The sequence below is a fragment of the Teleopsis dalmanni genome, chromosome 1 (assembly GCF_002237135.1).
Source record: "Teleopsis dalmanni isolate 2A chromosome 1, ASM223713v2, whole genome shotgun sequence".
NCBI classification, from domain to species: Eukaryota; Metazoa; Arthropoda; class Insecta; order Diptera; family Diopsidae; genus Teleopsis; species Teleopsis dalmanni.
This window is the reverse complement of record NC_051846.1, coordinates 95,165,195-95,179,012: the sequence shown is the minus strand read 5'-3', so window position 1 is coordinate 95,179,012 and position 13,818 is coordinate 95,165,195. Positions and strand designations below refer to the sequence as shown.

Sequence of the window (13,818 nt, the reverse complement as noted above, 5' to 3'; positions counted from 1 at the left end):
GTTCATTTAATTATTTAAAATTTTATATTTATAATTAAATAAAATTTATTTTTATTCAAGTTTTTTAAAAACACTTGAAACTTATACTGTGGCAACACCACATTTACTTTAGCGTTTAAAATCGGGCACCATTTTTGATAATTTTATTTTATTTATGATCAATAGCTTGATTATTCATACATTGAAATATAAAATTAACTTTTTCCTATTAAAAAAAAACAAAACAATAAAATAGTTGCGGTGTGATCGCCTTTCGCGTCTTTCGATTGAAATATGAAGATTGTAAGACCCAAATTTTGCGCTAAAATATAGGCCCACAAACTAAACGAATGTAAATTACATAGTTAAATAAATATTTTTTTATAACGAACCCTGGTATACTCGCTGAGTATACCCCAGCTGTAGATAGGGCCGGAAAAGGTCGTTACAAGATTTAAACTGAATGAATTAAACAAGAATACATGAATATGTGATTACTCATAGCTACCTCAAATATTCTAAAGAAATTTCAATAAGCAGTTGTATGAGAAAGTAATGCTTATTTAATGATAGTACAAGAGTTTACACTCGATTTTTTTTTCCAATAAGGATGATTTAGGTGAAGTTCCATGCGCTAGGGAACATTGATTTTATATTTTTTTCAGGAGACATATTATATTGAAATATAGTTTTAAAAATTTTATAGGAAAACAGTGTCAGTGTTGAAAACAAATTATTTAATTAATTAATAACGCATTTAGGTCTAAATAACCCCATAGACTCAGCACAATCGAGTACATGGTAGCGCAGCCAAATTATTGCCAATAGACGAAACAAAAAACTATTTAAGATAGTAGGATTTATAAAAATAAAATTTTTTATTATTCCTAAAGATTTTATATTAAGAGGAAATTTAGACTAAAAGAAAGTTGATTTTTGTAATGGCTTACTTAACGAATAAATTTATTTATTTTTACTCAACACATTATAATTTGAACATAGGTGTTGAGCGTGGCAATTTCAATGCTTTTTTTATTTGTATATTGCTGAAATAGGATGAATGTTTGGTATTTTTCATGGGTTGCAGTAGTACTATATTTTCTCTACATGTTGTGGTATTATTTCTATGTTTCTTATTGTGTACCTAACAAATTCTCACCACTACAACTGGTAGCAGAAATTTCAACAAATATCTGTCTATTTTCATCTATCTAATATTTAATATTAATAATTTTTATCTAATATTATTTATAACTATAAATCATCCGAAAGGGAAAGAAATAGTAAGAATTCAATTTGTAAACCGCATTATTTAATTCAATTCCTTAAGCCAAATGTATTTCATCAGTTATGGCAATTATGGATTCACTGCACAGTTTTATCTACACAAAAAATAGAACCACAATTTTTGTACTTTCCATTCGTTTTCCTACATTTTCATTCAACCAGATTGAGTCCCACCAACGCGTTACTAGGTTTTATGATACAATAGTCTGAATGTTGTTTATTTCTCTTTTCAAATATTCAGGCAAACAATCAAGACAGTTAATTTTTTTGAGACGTGGATTTACAATTTTTTATTAAAACACATCAACCATCACAAATATAAATATCTGAGTTGTTTTTAGAGGGAAAGCGATACGAAGATTTTTTATAATCGCAAATGTTATATGCAATTGTTTAAATATTTTAACAAGCATTAAAATGCCCATTTTGGTTGTTTTGATAATACAACCAAGTTGTATTGACAGACGAGCGCACTAAATTGTCATTAAGCAGCCTTAAATGATCATTTTAAAAATACCCTGACAGACGGTATAAATTATCATTAAGAAGTTGCTGTATCATATGTTTTTTGTTATTGAAAAAGCAAAAGAAAAAATTTTAAATTCAAAATGGATAAGCAAGAAAAATTAAAGAAACTTGCTTTAATTAAATATAAAATATATAAAAAAAATATAAAATATATAAAAATATATCGAGTATTTGTATTTACCAATGTTTCCAAATATGTTTTGTTTACATTTTGACAACCAAATAGCTTGAAATTTGTTCCATTTTTTATTTTATTTCGCTTGCATATGCAGCATTACCATTTCTAAAAACCTAAATGATGAATAAATTGGGTTAAATTCGGTCATTTAAAGACCATAAATGATCATTTAAAACTGCTAAAGGAGCAAATAAATTATAATTTAGCCCCTTAATGATAATTTAGCTCCCGTCTGACAATGCTATAAACCTACAATGTATTAAAGTAAAAACTTTACTGAATCTTAATTTGTAGTAAATTAATTTAATTGATTCGAAAAATAATTCTGAAAATACTGACATTTTGTTCCTTGCAAACAAAACTTATTTAATTAAATAAAAAATAGAATGCATGAAAAATTCACGTATGACTGCGCACTTGAAAAAAAAATGGAATTAACACAAAAAAGCCTATAAACCTTGATCACCAGACTAATAGACATGAAATTCAAGTGATTGAAATTGGTATATAATTGTTTTCATAACTGGAGTTTAAAATAAAGATGTTTTTAAGAACCAGCATTTTTTGGTATAAGTTTCTTTGACATGCTTTTATTTATGTATTACTTTTTGAAAAAACTTTTAACTGAATTCTTGTTATAGTCGTTTGCTGCTAAACATTCAGAGGCTGATATTCTTCTTGCTGATGTAACGAATAAATATTTTTACTACACTCGCACTCGAGGATTATTTCGGATCTGTTTTCCAAAAGAGAGACCACCAGTTAGTACAGGTATTAATACACATAAAATTTATATATACTCGTGATATTTTTTATATTGGTTGTTGAAGAAACGAAAAAAATTCTATGCTTGCGGATCTACTATAACAACATTAGGTATTCAATTAAAGGATATTTAATGAATTAAAAATTAGTACACATTGTTCCAGAATCAGCGTCGAGATATATTAAATACTGTCTGACTAAAGATGTTCGATTGCGTGATTTTTTGATTCCCTGTTTCTTGCTAAATATCAAATATGGGTTACCACGCGTAGAATATTTTTCATTTCTTTGAGCAACGAATCACTTCTGAAATACCATTACTTCAATTGATTCAAAACATTTAAAAAATTTTAGTACCTACATATTTATCACCAATTGAAACACACTGCTCAAATATTGATTATTTTCCTGTACTGGATGACGATAAACTTTCGAATGAAGATGCTACATCAAGGTTACATCTAGCTAGATCTTGTGTTGCTCTATATATTATAAGGTTACATTTGAAAAAAAATTTAGTTCATAGGCTAATTTTAATTGTTTTATTAGTTTCTTAACCTTATTTTGTGCATTTTGGACGGGACTTTCTGGATGCTGGAAAAGGTCATCTGGAGCAATTACAGCAACGTCAATATTGCTATTAGCATCTTGTCTACTTGCGGCTGGTGCAATGGGCTTATGGCATACTGTGGAATTTTTTGAAAGAGAAAAGGTTGTCGGCGAAGATTTTTTTCAACAATGGAATACGGTAAAATAAATTGAGAGACTGGATTTATATGTAAAGTTGATATTCATTTAACTATTTTCTATTGTAATCGGTTAGGTTTTAAAAGATAATACCAAAATTGTGTACGATTGGTCTTATGCAGTGGCATGGGCTGGAATAGCAACATGTCTTCTCGCTGCTATTTTACTTTCTGGAGCTGCTGTATGCCTACGAAATGAACGTGAAAAAGAAGAGCAATTAAACTTACAGTACTTGATGCCAGGTAATATTAAATAATTAGCGTTTTAGTGTAATATATATTAAAATATATAAGATTAGGCAATAATATATTCACAATATAACATTTAATAATTCATTAACAAAATAACATATTAAACAAATTAAATTAATAATTTATATATAAGTTTAATATTATATCAATATAGAATAAATACAACTTTTCACATACATATGTATATCTTATAATATCAAACCAACTTTTTTCAAACAAAAGAGTTTGTACTTGGAAACATACATGTTTATGCAGTGATCAAACATAATCGAACACACTTGCAACGCATAAATGTGCTACCTGGTACTCCGCACACAAAGCGGTTATTATTCGCTGAAGCAACAGCTGAAAGGGGAGAGACGAAATTTGAAAGAAATGTATGGTGATGTGAGCTGTAAACTTTAGCCGCACATCTAACCGCTTCGGCAAGTCAACATGTTGAATTGTTATACATGCAGTTGATATTCGAATAGAACAGAAAATTACTCTCATACAATTCCCAATCTCTATTTCTCATATTTCAAGCTAGAGCACACGCACATTATTTTGTTCATTCTACTTTTGTGCACTCTTATGACAGAAATTTATGAATGCAAATGCGTAAAGGGGAAAGACGAAATATGATAGAAATGTTTTGCGATGTGAGCTGCAAACTTATGAGCACAACTAACGACTATAGTTAGCTACTAATTAAATGAGTTTTCATAGACAATAATATTTAATTGATTTTGCTAAAACTTTAATCTTTAAATATATATATATGAAAATGTAATTAATAATATTAATTCTGGATGCAAAGATATTTAATAAATTTATATATATAATGTGATAATTTGCAAGTTACGACTGCTCCTTAGAGCAGTCGTCATTGTAATATATGTATATATATTCTTTATATATTTGTGTATAATATTGTTACGAATTTGCCCTTTTTTTAATTCGTTCCTGATTCTCCCGTTCGTCTCACTGGATTATCAAGAATTCCACAAATGCCAAAAATAAACTCTTCAGTTTATTTGTTAACAAGTCCGCCTACTTTATTGTGTATCCACGCTGTTATCTCGTACAAAATAACCGAAACTATAGCTCGAACTTAAATCTACGAACTCAAACTGCCAACTAAGGGTCATCTTACGCAGAATGTCTCGGGCACGGCAAAATTCGCTCTTTCGGGCTTTCCCAAAAATGGATGTTATGCAGAGTGTCACATCAGTATTGCCAATTTTGTATTTTTACTACTTTTTGGTTGTGCCTAAATTTAAAAGGAAATAAATATGCTTACTTTCAATTTGCCACCAAAAATAACTAGCAAGAAAAAACTAATAGAGGACGTAATAATGTTAATTTTTTATTATATAATCTTATAATAATTGTTAACAGTACTTACTCCTTTCTTTAAAATCGGGAAGTGTAATAATTATATTATTAGCGATTTATAAAAAAAGGCTGTGTTGCTTACTGCCATTTTTTCTCCAAAATGTATTAGAATTGTAGTAATTTGCTCCAAAAAGGCGCAAATTTTGAAATTTATTACTAAACAACACTGTTTTGCCTTAGTGCCGGGGCACAAATACGCCGGCTCTCATCCCGGAGTTTGAACGGCCATATTGTTTTTTCTTTCATTGTCAAATTTGAAGTTTGCATTGAAAACAACAACAATTGTACTCATGCCGTGCCCGAGACCTTCTGCATAACAGAGGCCTAACTAGCCAAACTTCTATTTCTGAAAGAATACCCTAACATTAGTTTTCGTTATTCCTGTCAGTTTTTCCGTGTTGCTTCGATTTGACATTTCTCAAACCAAATTCGTTACAATATGTAAATTCTTTGTATATTTATGTATAATATTCTTGCGTACGTTTTACAACTCGACGTGGTCGTTCGCGATCGCTGGATCCCGATAAGTAATTAAATAGTTGATTCAAGTTTTATATAACCGTTTTCTATTGCTTTTAATTTTGTTGGAATTTCCAATGTTCATAATAGTTCGCTTATTGCGTTGGAAACACTTTTTTCTTTACAAGTCGAGTTGTGTAGCGAGTATACAACTACTGGCCTAGATAGAGAAAGTAGTTTTATTTTGCGTACATTTCTGCCAGTATAGGGCAGTAACTTGCTGGATTTTGTCATACTTGCGAGCCACCGAAAACGTCTATTATAATTTTAAAGTTTGTGTTTATGAACACAAAGAGTAAAAAATTTTTGATTTGTTTCAGGCTTTAGTTAATGTACTGTTCATGTAGTGTTTTTTTAACAAAAGTGCACTATGTTTGGTATTTTACCAAACAAATTTTGAAAATATTTTTAATGTGTGTTGTTATTGCGTAAATAAACAAACATTTCTAGGCCTTGTCTTTTGTAAGCATATCTCAAAAGAACATAAAATAAGCATTATTTTTATGACAACACTAGAAAAACTGGAAATGTCTCGCTTAGCGTATATAGACCCGCATGCATTTTTTGTCGCACAATTTTTTCTAAATAACATATACAGTTAAAAAATTTTAAATTATTAATTATAATAATTAAATAAATTTTATGAATTATTATAGTTTAACGGTATGTTTTATATATACAATATACGATATTAAAAGTATTGCATAGGAACCCATTTTGTCTACATGTGCTGACAATTAATAACAATAATTAAAATTTTTTATTTAAATCGGGTTTTTAGACTTTAAGCTCAATTTAAAAACAATGCATTCATGTTCGATGTACGAAGTTTTCGAAGAATCCGATTAATCGGATATCAAACGAAGTCTCCGAAGTTGAAAAACAAAAGATTTTTTCTGAGTCCGAAGTCTTCGAATATCCGAATCTGCCATTATTATTCGTAGTGCAAGTTTTCGAAAACTTCGGGGGCGAAAATTGAAAGGAAAGTACAAAATGGAAATAAAAGTGGATCACACAAATAAGCACATATTTATATGTGGATAATAAAATTTGTTGTTGTTTTTGATATTTATTGCAAAAATTTCTATGTGTGCAATGTTATATTTTTTTGCTTTACTTACTGTAATTTATTTTATTACATTTTAGAGAACTAAATTACTATTTACAATTCTTTCTGAGGAAATTATATTAATGAACATATATTATATATTATATATATTATTGAAATATAATATAAAATATAAAAATTTGATAATATTTATATTTATACATATATAAATATGTATGTTATTATTATTTTGTGTTTTCGTTGCACAATTGTGCATAGGTGAATATGATCCCACAAACTCAACTGCTCTCGATTGACTTGAGAGATTGCGGATTGCGACTCGATTTGTCAACTGTGAAAAAGTTGCAGAAAAACTCATTTCTCGTCGCAGTTGTCACTTTCTTATAAAATGCTATTCCTCAAGTGCTAGTGACTTTTTTGTGTTGTATGTAAAATAAAGACGTGCTGAATGTATTTTTGACAGTTATCAGTGAAGAAATTAGAATTTTCGCTCAATCAATTCAGTTATTAAAAATAAAAAAGTAAACAAAATGGCACTCATTAAATTAATTAATTTTCAATTTTATAATAATTTTTATATTAAAAAATAATATTAAATAATAATATTAAAAAAAAATTTTTATAGTTTTTCACAGTTCTTATAACATAAAATTTCGAGTACATTCTTTTGCTCCTCTCTTGCTTCTATACTTTTTTTCACCTTTTTTCATTTTATTAAAAACTTAATAAAAAATAAAAATATAAAAAATTATATATAATCTTGCACAAAACTTCCTGTTTTTTTAAAAACTCTGCTAAATTTACGATGAAAAAAAAAATTTTTTTATAAAAAACTCACTTTTGAGGAATAGCAGATACAAAATGTTAGCAATCTTTTGTGTACACTTTAGCTTGCACAGTTGAGAAATAGACTCCCAGATTTTTTCGTACATTATTACTCTACTAAGTTTATATTCATTACTTTAACACTTGACTTACTAAATATCAAAACTTTTTGATTTTAATATCATTACACTTGTTATATATTTACTACCAAATTATAGAAAGTGATTAATATGTGTTAATAAATGTACAAAAAAATTTTAAATAGAATTTTAAAATATATGCATTATTATCGGTTATACTTTCAGTTTACTCGCAAAAACAGCCTCCTTATCCACCATATGCTAACTATGCCCAGCATCAGATATATCCCGGACCATATTATCATGGGTCTCAGTACGGCCCTTATAATTATTAAATTTCAACATTTTACTTAAACTGAATAAACTACAAAATAACTACTAAAATATTTAAGTCAAAGGCAACATAACGGCATGTACTATGTTAGTTTTTATTGCAAGAAAACAAAGTCTTGATTTTTTGGTAAAATGTCGCTCAACCATACGATTATAATCATATATAATTTGAATATAATATTCTGTTAGTTATGTTAATACAAATATTATATATACTTATATTATTATTGTTGTAATGTTTATAATTATTTAATTTTACAATTATAAGATCCAATAAAATAGCGCAACAAATGAATGCAGCAACATTTTGCTGTGATCAATTTTTATAAATGTAAAATTTATTTTTAAATTTATGTAATACTTTTTAGTCTTAAATATGTTTTTATACCGAAATGTGCTTTAATATAAAATAAAAAAATATATAATATACAAATTGCTAAATTTATTTAGATTGTACAATAGAAATTATACAATTATATGATGTATAATCCAAGATATATAAATGGAACAAAAAAGCGAAGGAGCAGTATTGGTTATAAAAGGTATATTCAAGTACTTTATAAGTGAAAAATAATAACACTAAAAATAAAATCACTAAACCCTCTTAGAATGTGATCTGTTTTAATTGCTGGTTTATGTATGTACTTCAATATTTTATTTAGATGCAAAATAAAGAATGGTCTCTATGATTACTCAAAAACTTAAATAATGAGAATTTTAATTTCTTTTTTATTTTTTAGATCTAATATGTTAAATAATAATTTCATTTCTATGATGGATTTTAACTAAAATTGTAAGAAATTCTTTTTGGTAAATACAAAATGTTTTGTTTTGTTAATTGTGAATTTACTAAGTACACAAATCCATGTGAAAAATTTTTGTAAAGAAGTTGAGCAGGACGTCCCAGTAGGGACCGTCATGCTGCTATCTTCCCTTACATTATACTTACATTTTAGGTGGTCATCATGACGACTTTCTTTCAGAATTTCCATGACTTGGTAAAGTGCAAAAGGTGTCACATATGCAATGCGAAATTGACATTTGTAAAACTTCGTTTACGAATCAAAATGCACTTTACCATTGAAGCACGTAGTAAGTATGATAACGTAAACTAATTGTCATGAGCGATTCTTGTGCACGAAAAATATGAGGCTGATCATTTTCTGCCTTACGACCTGCTTCTAAAAGAAGGTCACCTTCTTCTGTAACTTACGATATCAGAAGGTTGTAAGGCTGTAACTGTTTTGTGGGCATGCTATTGCATTTTACGTTTCCCTGAAATAAATTTTTATAAAAAAAATAAAAAATCAACATATTTTTTTGTTTTAATTTATTAGAAAAATAAATAAAAATGACAAAAACAATATTTAATATAAAAAGATTAAATAAATTAAATATAAATTTAATATAAAAAAACAACAAAAATTGATAAAAATATAATAATGTTACACAAATGGTTTTCATTATGATTTAAATAATTATAATCATAAAAATAATAATTTAAAATTAATAAAAAATGTACTATAAAAATAAATTCATCGCATTTGGAATATGGGTCATTCTTTTACAACTCGGACACCTTTTTGACCTCATGATCTCCGATTTGGCTGAAATTTTTTTTTTATGAGTTCCTTTCATAAAATAAGAAGACCCGTATTTCGGGAAAAAATTTTGTGATTTTTTTCCTAGGAGATATGGACCCATGGGGTTTTGAGAATTGGCATAGTAGACACATTTTCAAATGGCTATATCTCAAGTTCTATAAAAGGTAGAAACAGCGTTTTAAAGATAATTGATTGAGCTTTTATAAAATTAAAATTGTTAATATTTAAGTACTAATATTAACCGTTAAATTTCAAAAAAAAATTTTCCTCAAAAGCAGTTTTTAAATTTTCTATATTTTTTATATTTTATTTAGATTCAGTTTTAAATTTTACTACGAAATAAAAATTTTCACGAAACCGTTATTTTTTTTAATATTTTAATATTTTTTTTTCTCCCGCAAAACACATCATGCACATGCATACTACATTTCTATTGAATGAATTTTCAAAGAATATATTACATATATTCCTATATAATATTTTTAATTTCGATTAGTAATAAAATTCTACATAAAACCCAAAAATTTCAGGACGATATTGTAATTAGAAGTACTTTTAAAAATTTATTTATCTTTCATATCACACCAAACACATACCAACGATTTTTCAGTAAAAAAAAAAAAGGAATATGTCACACAAATTTTTTTTTTTATTTTTGATTCAAATTAATATATAAATTCTACTTCAAAAATAAATATTTCGACTGTGATATTCATTTTAGAAGTAATTAAAAAAAATTAATTAATCAGGTCTCATTCACATTACTCATACGCACCATAGTACCATGAAATCAATTTTCGAAGGAAACCTATACAAAAATGTATACATTATTTTATAATGTATACATAAAACATAACATTTTAAATTAGTTCCGCATCATTTCTGTTTTTAAATTATGAATTTTAATATAGTTAAACCGTTTAATAAACTTTTTTCTTATATAGGTGAATTAAAAAGTTAATTAGTTTCGTACTAGCCGATCTACCTAGAAACCTGCAGCACATAATCACACCTACCTTTTTCGGTGAAGTGTTATTTTGCTACAGTTGGAAAAATACTGTGCACAGGTAAGAAATGTTACAGGAAAAAAACTGTAAGGAGCTAAAAACAAAATATTTTTTTTTATGGTTTTTACATTGATTTTATTAATTCTCATTTCATTATTACTACATAATCTGTAATGTCTGAAGAAGAAAATATTTTTGCCAATAATACTTTTTTGGAATTTGGAATAAGGCAGTGATATTTTATTATTTCAAGGTATTTTGAATACCTTGAACAGAGTTTTGAACAACAAAAGCATAATTTTCGGAAAAATCACGCAATACTATGCATTCATTTTTTCCTAAGTGGCTTTTCTTATCATTTAAAAACTCTGCCTGTTTTTTAACGATAAAAGAATGCAACAGCAATTTTTCTAAACCATTTGTTAAGGATTGCAAATATTGGTCTATTTGGGATGTCAACGATTTTAATGTGCTTCTCTCTTCACGATCCCATTGTTTGTATTTAACGGTGTTAATCATGTTGTCATCAAATATCTCCAGAAGTTCTTCATTGATATTTTCAGTTCCAGGACATTTGGCGCAGGTTCCTAGAAAACATTCTGTGCGTGAAGTATTGCAAATCATGCGCTGTAGGCAATCTTTATAGTTATTTATCGGTTTTCTACTGCATGCAGTCAGTGCTTTTATATTCACTCCATCTACCATTAATCGTATGTTTTCGTGTATGAAGCACACACAAACTGAATGTGTGCCGCTTGCTCCTGCAGGAACGCAATGTTGTGGTCGTAATGATGCAAATTTTGAAAAACTACATTACAGGTCTGGATGGTTGAGTTTGAAAAGAGTATGCAACTCCTTCAAATTGTTTAGAAAGGACCGTTTTTGCATTTGTGTTCTTTTTCCGTCAATTTGTATGGATATGCAGATTTTTTTCCCAGGCATTACTTGACTGTTTTCTTCACATTCGCAAAAATTTAAAACTCTATTGAAGTAAGTTTCATTTCTCTTCATTTAAAACTCTATTGAAGTAAGATTCATTTCTCTGAAGTAAGTTTTTTAGCAACAGTAGTCATACATTTTGTAGCGTTTAAGAAGTAAGTCGTGACCCTTTCGGATAGACCAATTATGCATCACACCCACTTTTTTTATTTTCATAGTTCCATCTGTTGTGCCATTAAACTTTTCCTGCTGAGTTTTTAAAATTGATGCGAGTCATCTTCTTCATCGCTATTCTTAGAGTTATCCGGAGGAATATTAAAAATTTTAAATTTGTGATTTATTTATTCAATAAAAATACTTCTGAGAATACTAAGGTCCAAAAAAGTTTCATTTTTATGTAGAATTTAATGATAAACTCAATTCAGAAATAAAGAGTAAAAATTTTTGTATCGTTTTGCTTCGAAAATTGATTTTATGGTACTATGGTGCGTATGACTAACGTGAAGAACACCTGATTAATTCATTTTTTTTAATTACTTCTAAAAGGATTATCACAGTGGAAATATTTATTTTTTAAGTAGAATTTATATATTAATTTGAATCAAAAATAAAAAAAAAATTTGTGTGACATATTCCTTTTTTTTTTGTACTGAAAAATCGTGTGTATGTGTTTGGTGTGGTATGAAGAATAAATAAATTTTTAAAAGTACTTCTAATTACAATATCGTCCTGAAATTTTTGGGTTTTATATAGAATTTTGTTACTAATCGAAATCAAAAATATTATATAAGAATATATGTAATATATTTTTTGAAAATTCATTCAATGGAAATGTAATACGCATGTGCTTGATGTATTTTGCGGGAGAAAAAAAATATTAAAATATTTCAAAAAATAATAGGTTCCTGAAGATTTTTATTTCGCAGTAAAACTTAAAACTGAATCTAAATAAAATATAAAAAATGAAAATTTAAAAAAAATTTTTTTTTGAGATAATTTTTTTTTTGAAATTTAACGGTTAATATTAGTACTTAAATATTAACAATTTTAATTTTATAAAAGCTCAATCAATTATCTTTAAAACGCTGTTTCTACCTTTTATAGAACTTGAGATATAGCCATTTGAAAATGTGTCTACTATGCCAATTCTCAAAACCCCATGGGTCCATATCTCCTAGGAAAAAAATCACAAAATTTTTTCCCGAAATACGGATCTTCTTATTTTATGAAAGGAACTCATAAAAAAAATTTCAGCCAAATCGGAGATCATGAGGTCATTTTTGCCAAAATCCGTCCGGTTTGTAAAAGAATGACCCATATACTCTTTTTCGGTACAGCCATCTTTTAGCAAGACTTCTGTAAAGAAAAAAATGTTGTTAGTTTTATTTCAGATATATAGATCTTTCAATTTTTGTATACCGAAGCCCTTAAATGCTTTTTTATTGCTTATCCCATGATAATACAGCTGCAGAACTAGCAGAACAATCGGTATGTCGATGGAAGTTCTTCTTGATCCCTTCAAACTGAATAATGGATTTCATTACATAACTTTTTGAAAAACCTTTTCTTTCAATAATTAGGAGAAAACCAAATATAAAAAGCACAATTGAAATAAAATCAAAAACGGAATGAGAAATAACTAATAAATTAAATTAAAACATAAATAAATAAATAAATAATAATAAATATTATTAAAATAATAAATAAACTGGAAACAGTAACTTGTCCTATATAAATAAATGTTCCGCAAATCACTTAAATAAACCTAGAATAAGGGAATTTATAAATGAAAATATGAATATAAAAAAAATACTGACTTAGGTTATAACCACAAAAAGATATATTGTTAATAAAAATCTGAAACTATGTGAAGAAAATTGTAAAAATGGATGTAAATAAAAGAATAAATACATATCTTAATGATCCTTCACCGTCTAACGTTGGAATTAATATTTCTTTTATATAAATTCCTAACAAAACATAAATAACGACTTAAAATGCGTTGCACAAAATTAAATGTAAAGAAACAAACTGCAGAAACGTCAAGAGAATTCGCCTCAAAGTGATGATTAAAAATTTGCTGAACGCACAAAAACAATATAAAACGTTGTAACATATGTGCGTTACAGAAAAAGCTTATATGATATGATCACTGAGTGACATTATATGTCACCATTAAATCAATAAAATCAATCAAGTAGTGTCTGACACAACGGCGATTTTAAGCCAAGTGTATAATATATAAGAAATATACATATAATTGCTTACACACATTGAGGCGGTTTTAAGCCCATATACGTGAACGCTATTATATATATACTGTGTTTACA

General features: G+C 27.4%; 1 protein-coding gene across 1 annotated transcript; it reads left to right on the top strand.

Moving 5' to 3' along the window:
• Positions 1 to 2,602: 2,602 nt before the first annotated feature.
• Positions 2,603 to 8,366, top strand: LOC119673164. The gene is made up of 5 exons (XM_038084402.1): positions 2,603 to 2,743; positions 3,092 to 3,233; positions 3,287 to 3,485; positions 3,561 to 3,726; positions 7,831 to 8,366. Exons 3-5 carry the CDS (start codon positions 3,408 to 3,410, stop codon positions 7,938 to 7,940), a joined length of 354 nt encoding a protein of 117 aa, XP_037940330.1. The 5' UTR covers positions 2,603 to 2,743; positions 3,092 to 3,233; positions 3,287 to 3,407; the 3' UTR covers positions 7,941 to 8,366.
• Positions 8,367 to 13,818: the final 5,452 nt, after the last annotated feature.

What these genes read in the sequence shown, in the direction of transcription:
- LOC119673164 (XM_038084402.1), top strand. Translation starts at nt 3,408, where the DNA reads ATGGGCTTATGGCATACTGTGGAATTTTTTGAAAGAGAAAAGGTTGTC. An exon ending in TTTTTCAACAATGGAATACG is followed by an intron (nt 3,486 to 3,560) that starts GTAAAATAAATT and finishes GTAATCGGTTAG; the next exon opens with GTTTTAAAAGATAATACCAA. An exon ending in CTTACAGTACTTGATGCCAG is followed by an intron (nt 3,727 to 7,830) that starts GTAATATTAAAT and finishes TTATACTTTCAG; the next exon opens with TTTACTCGCAAAAACAGCCT.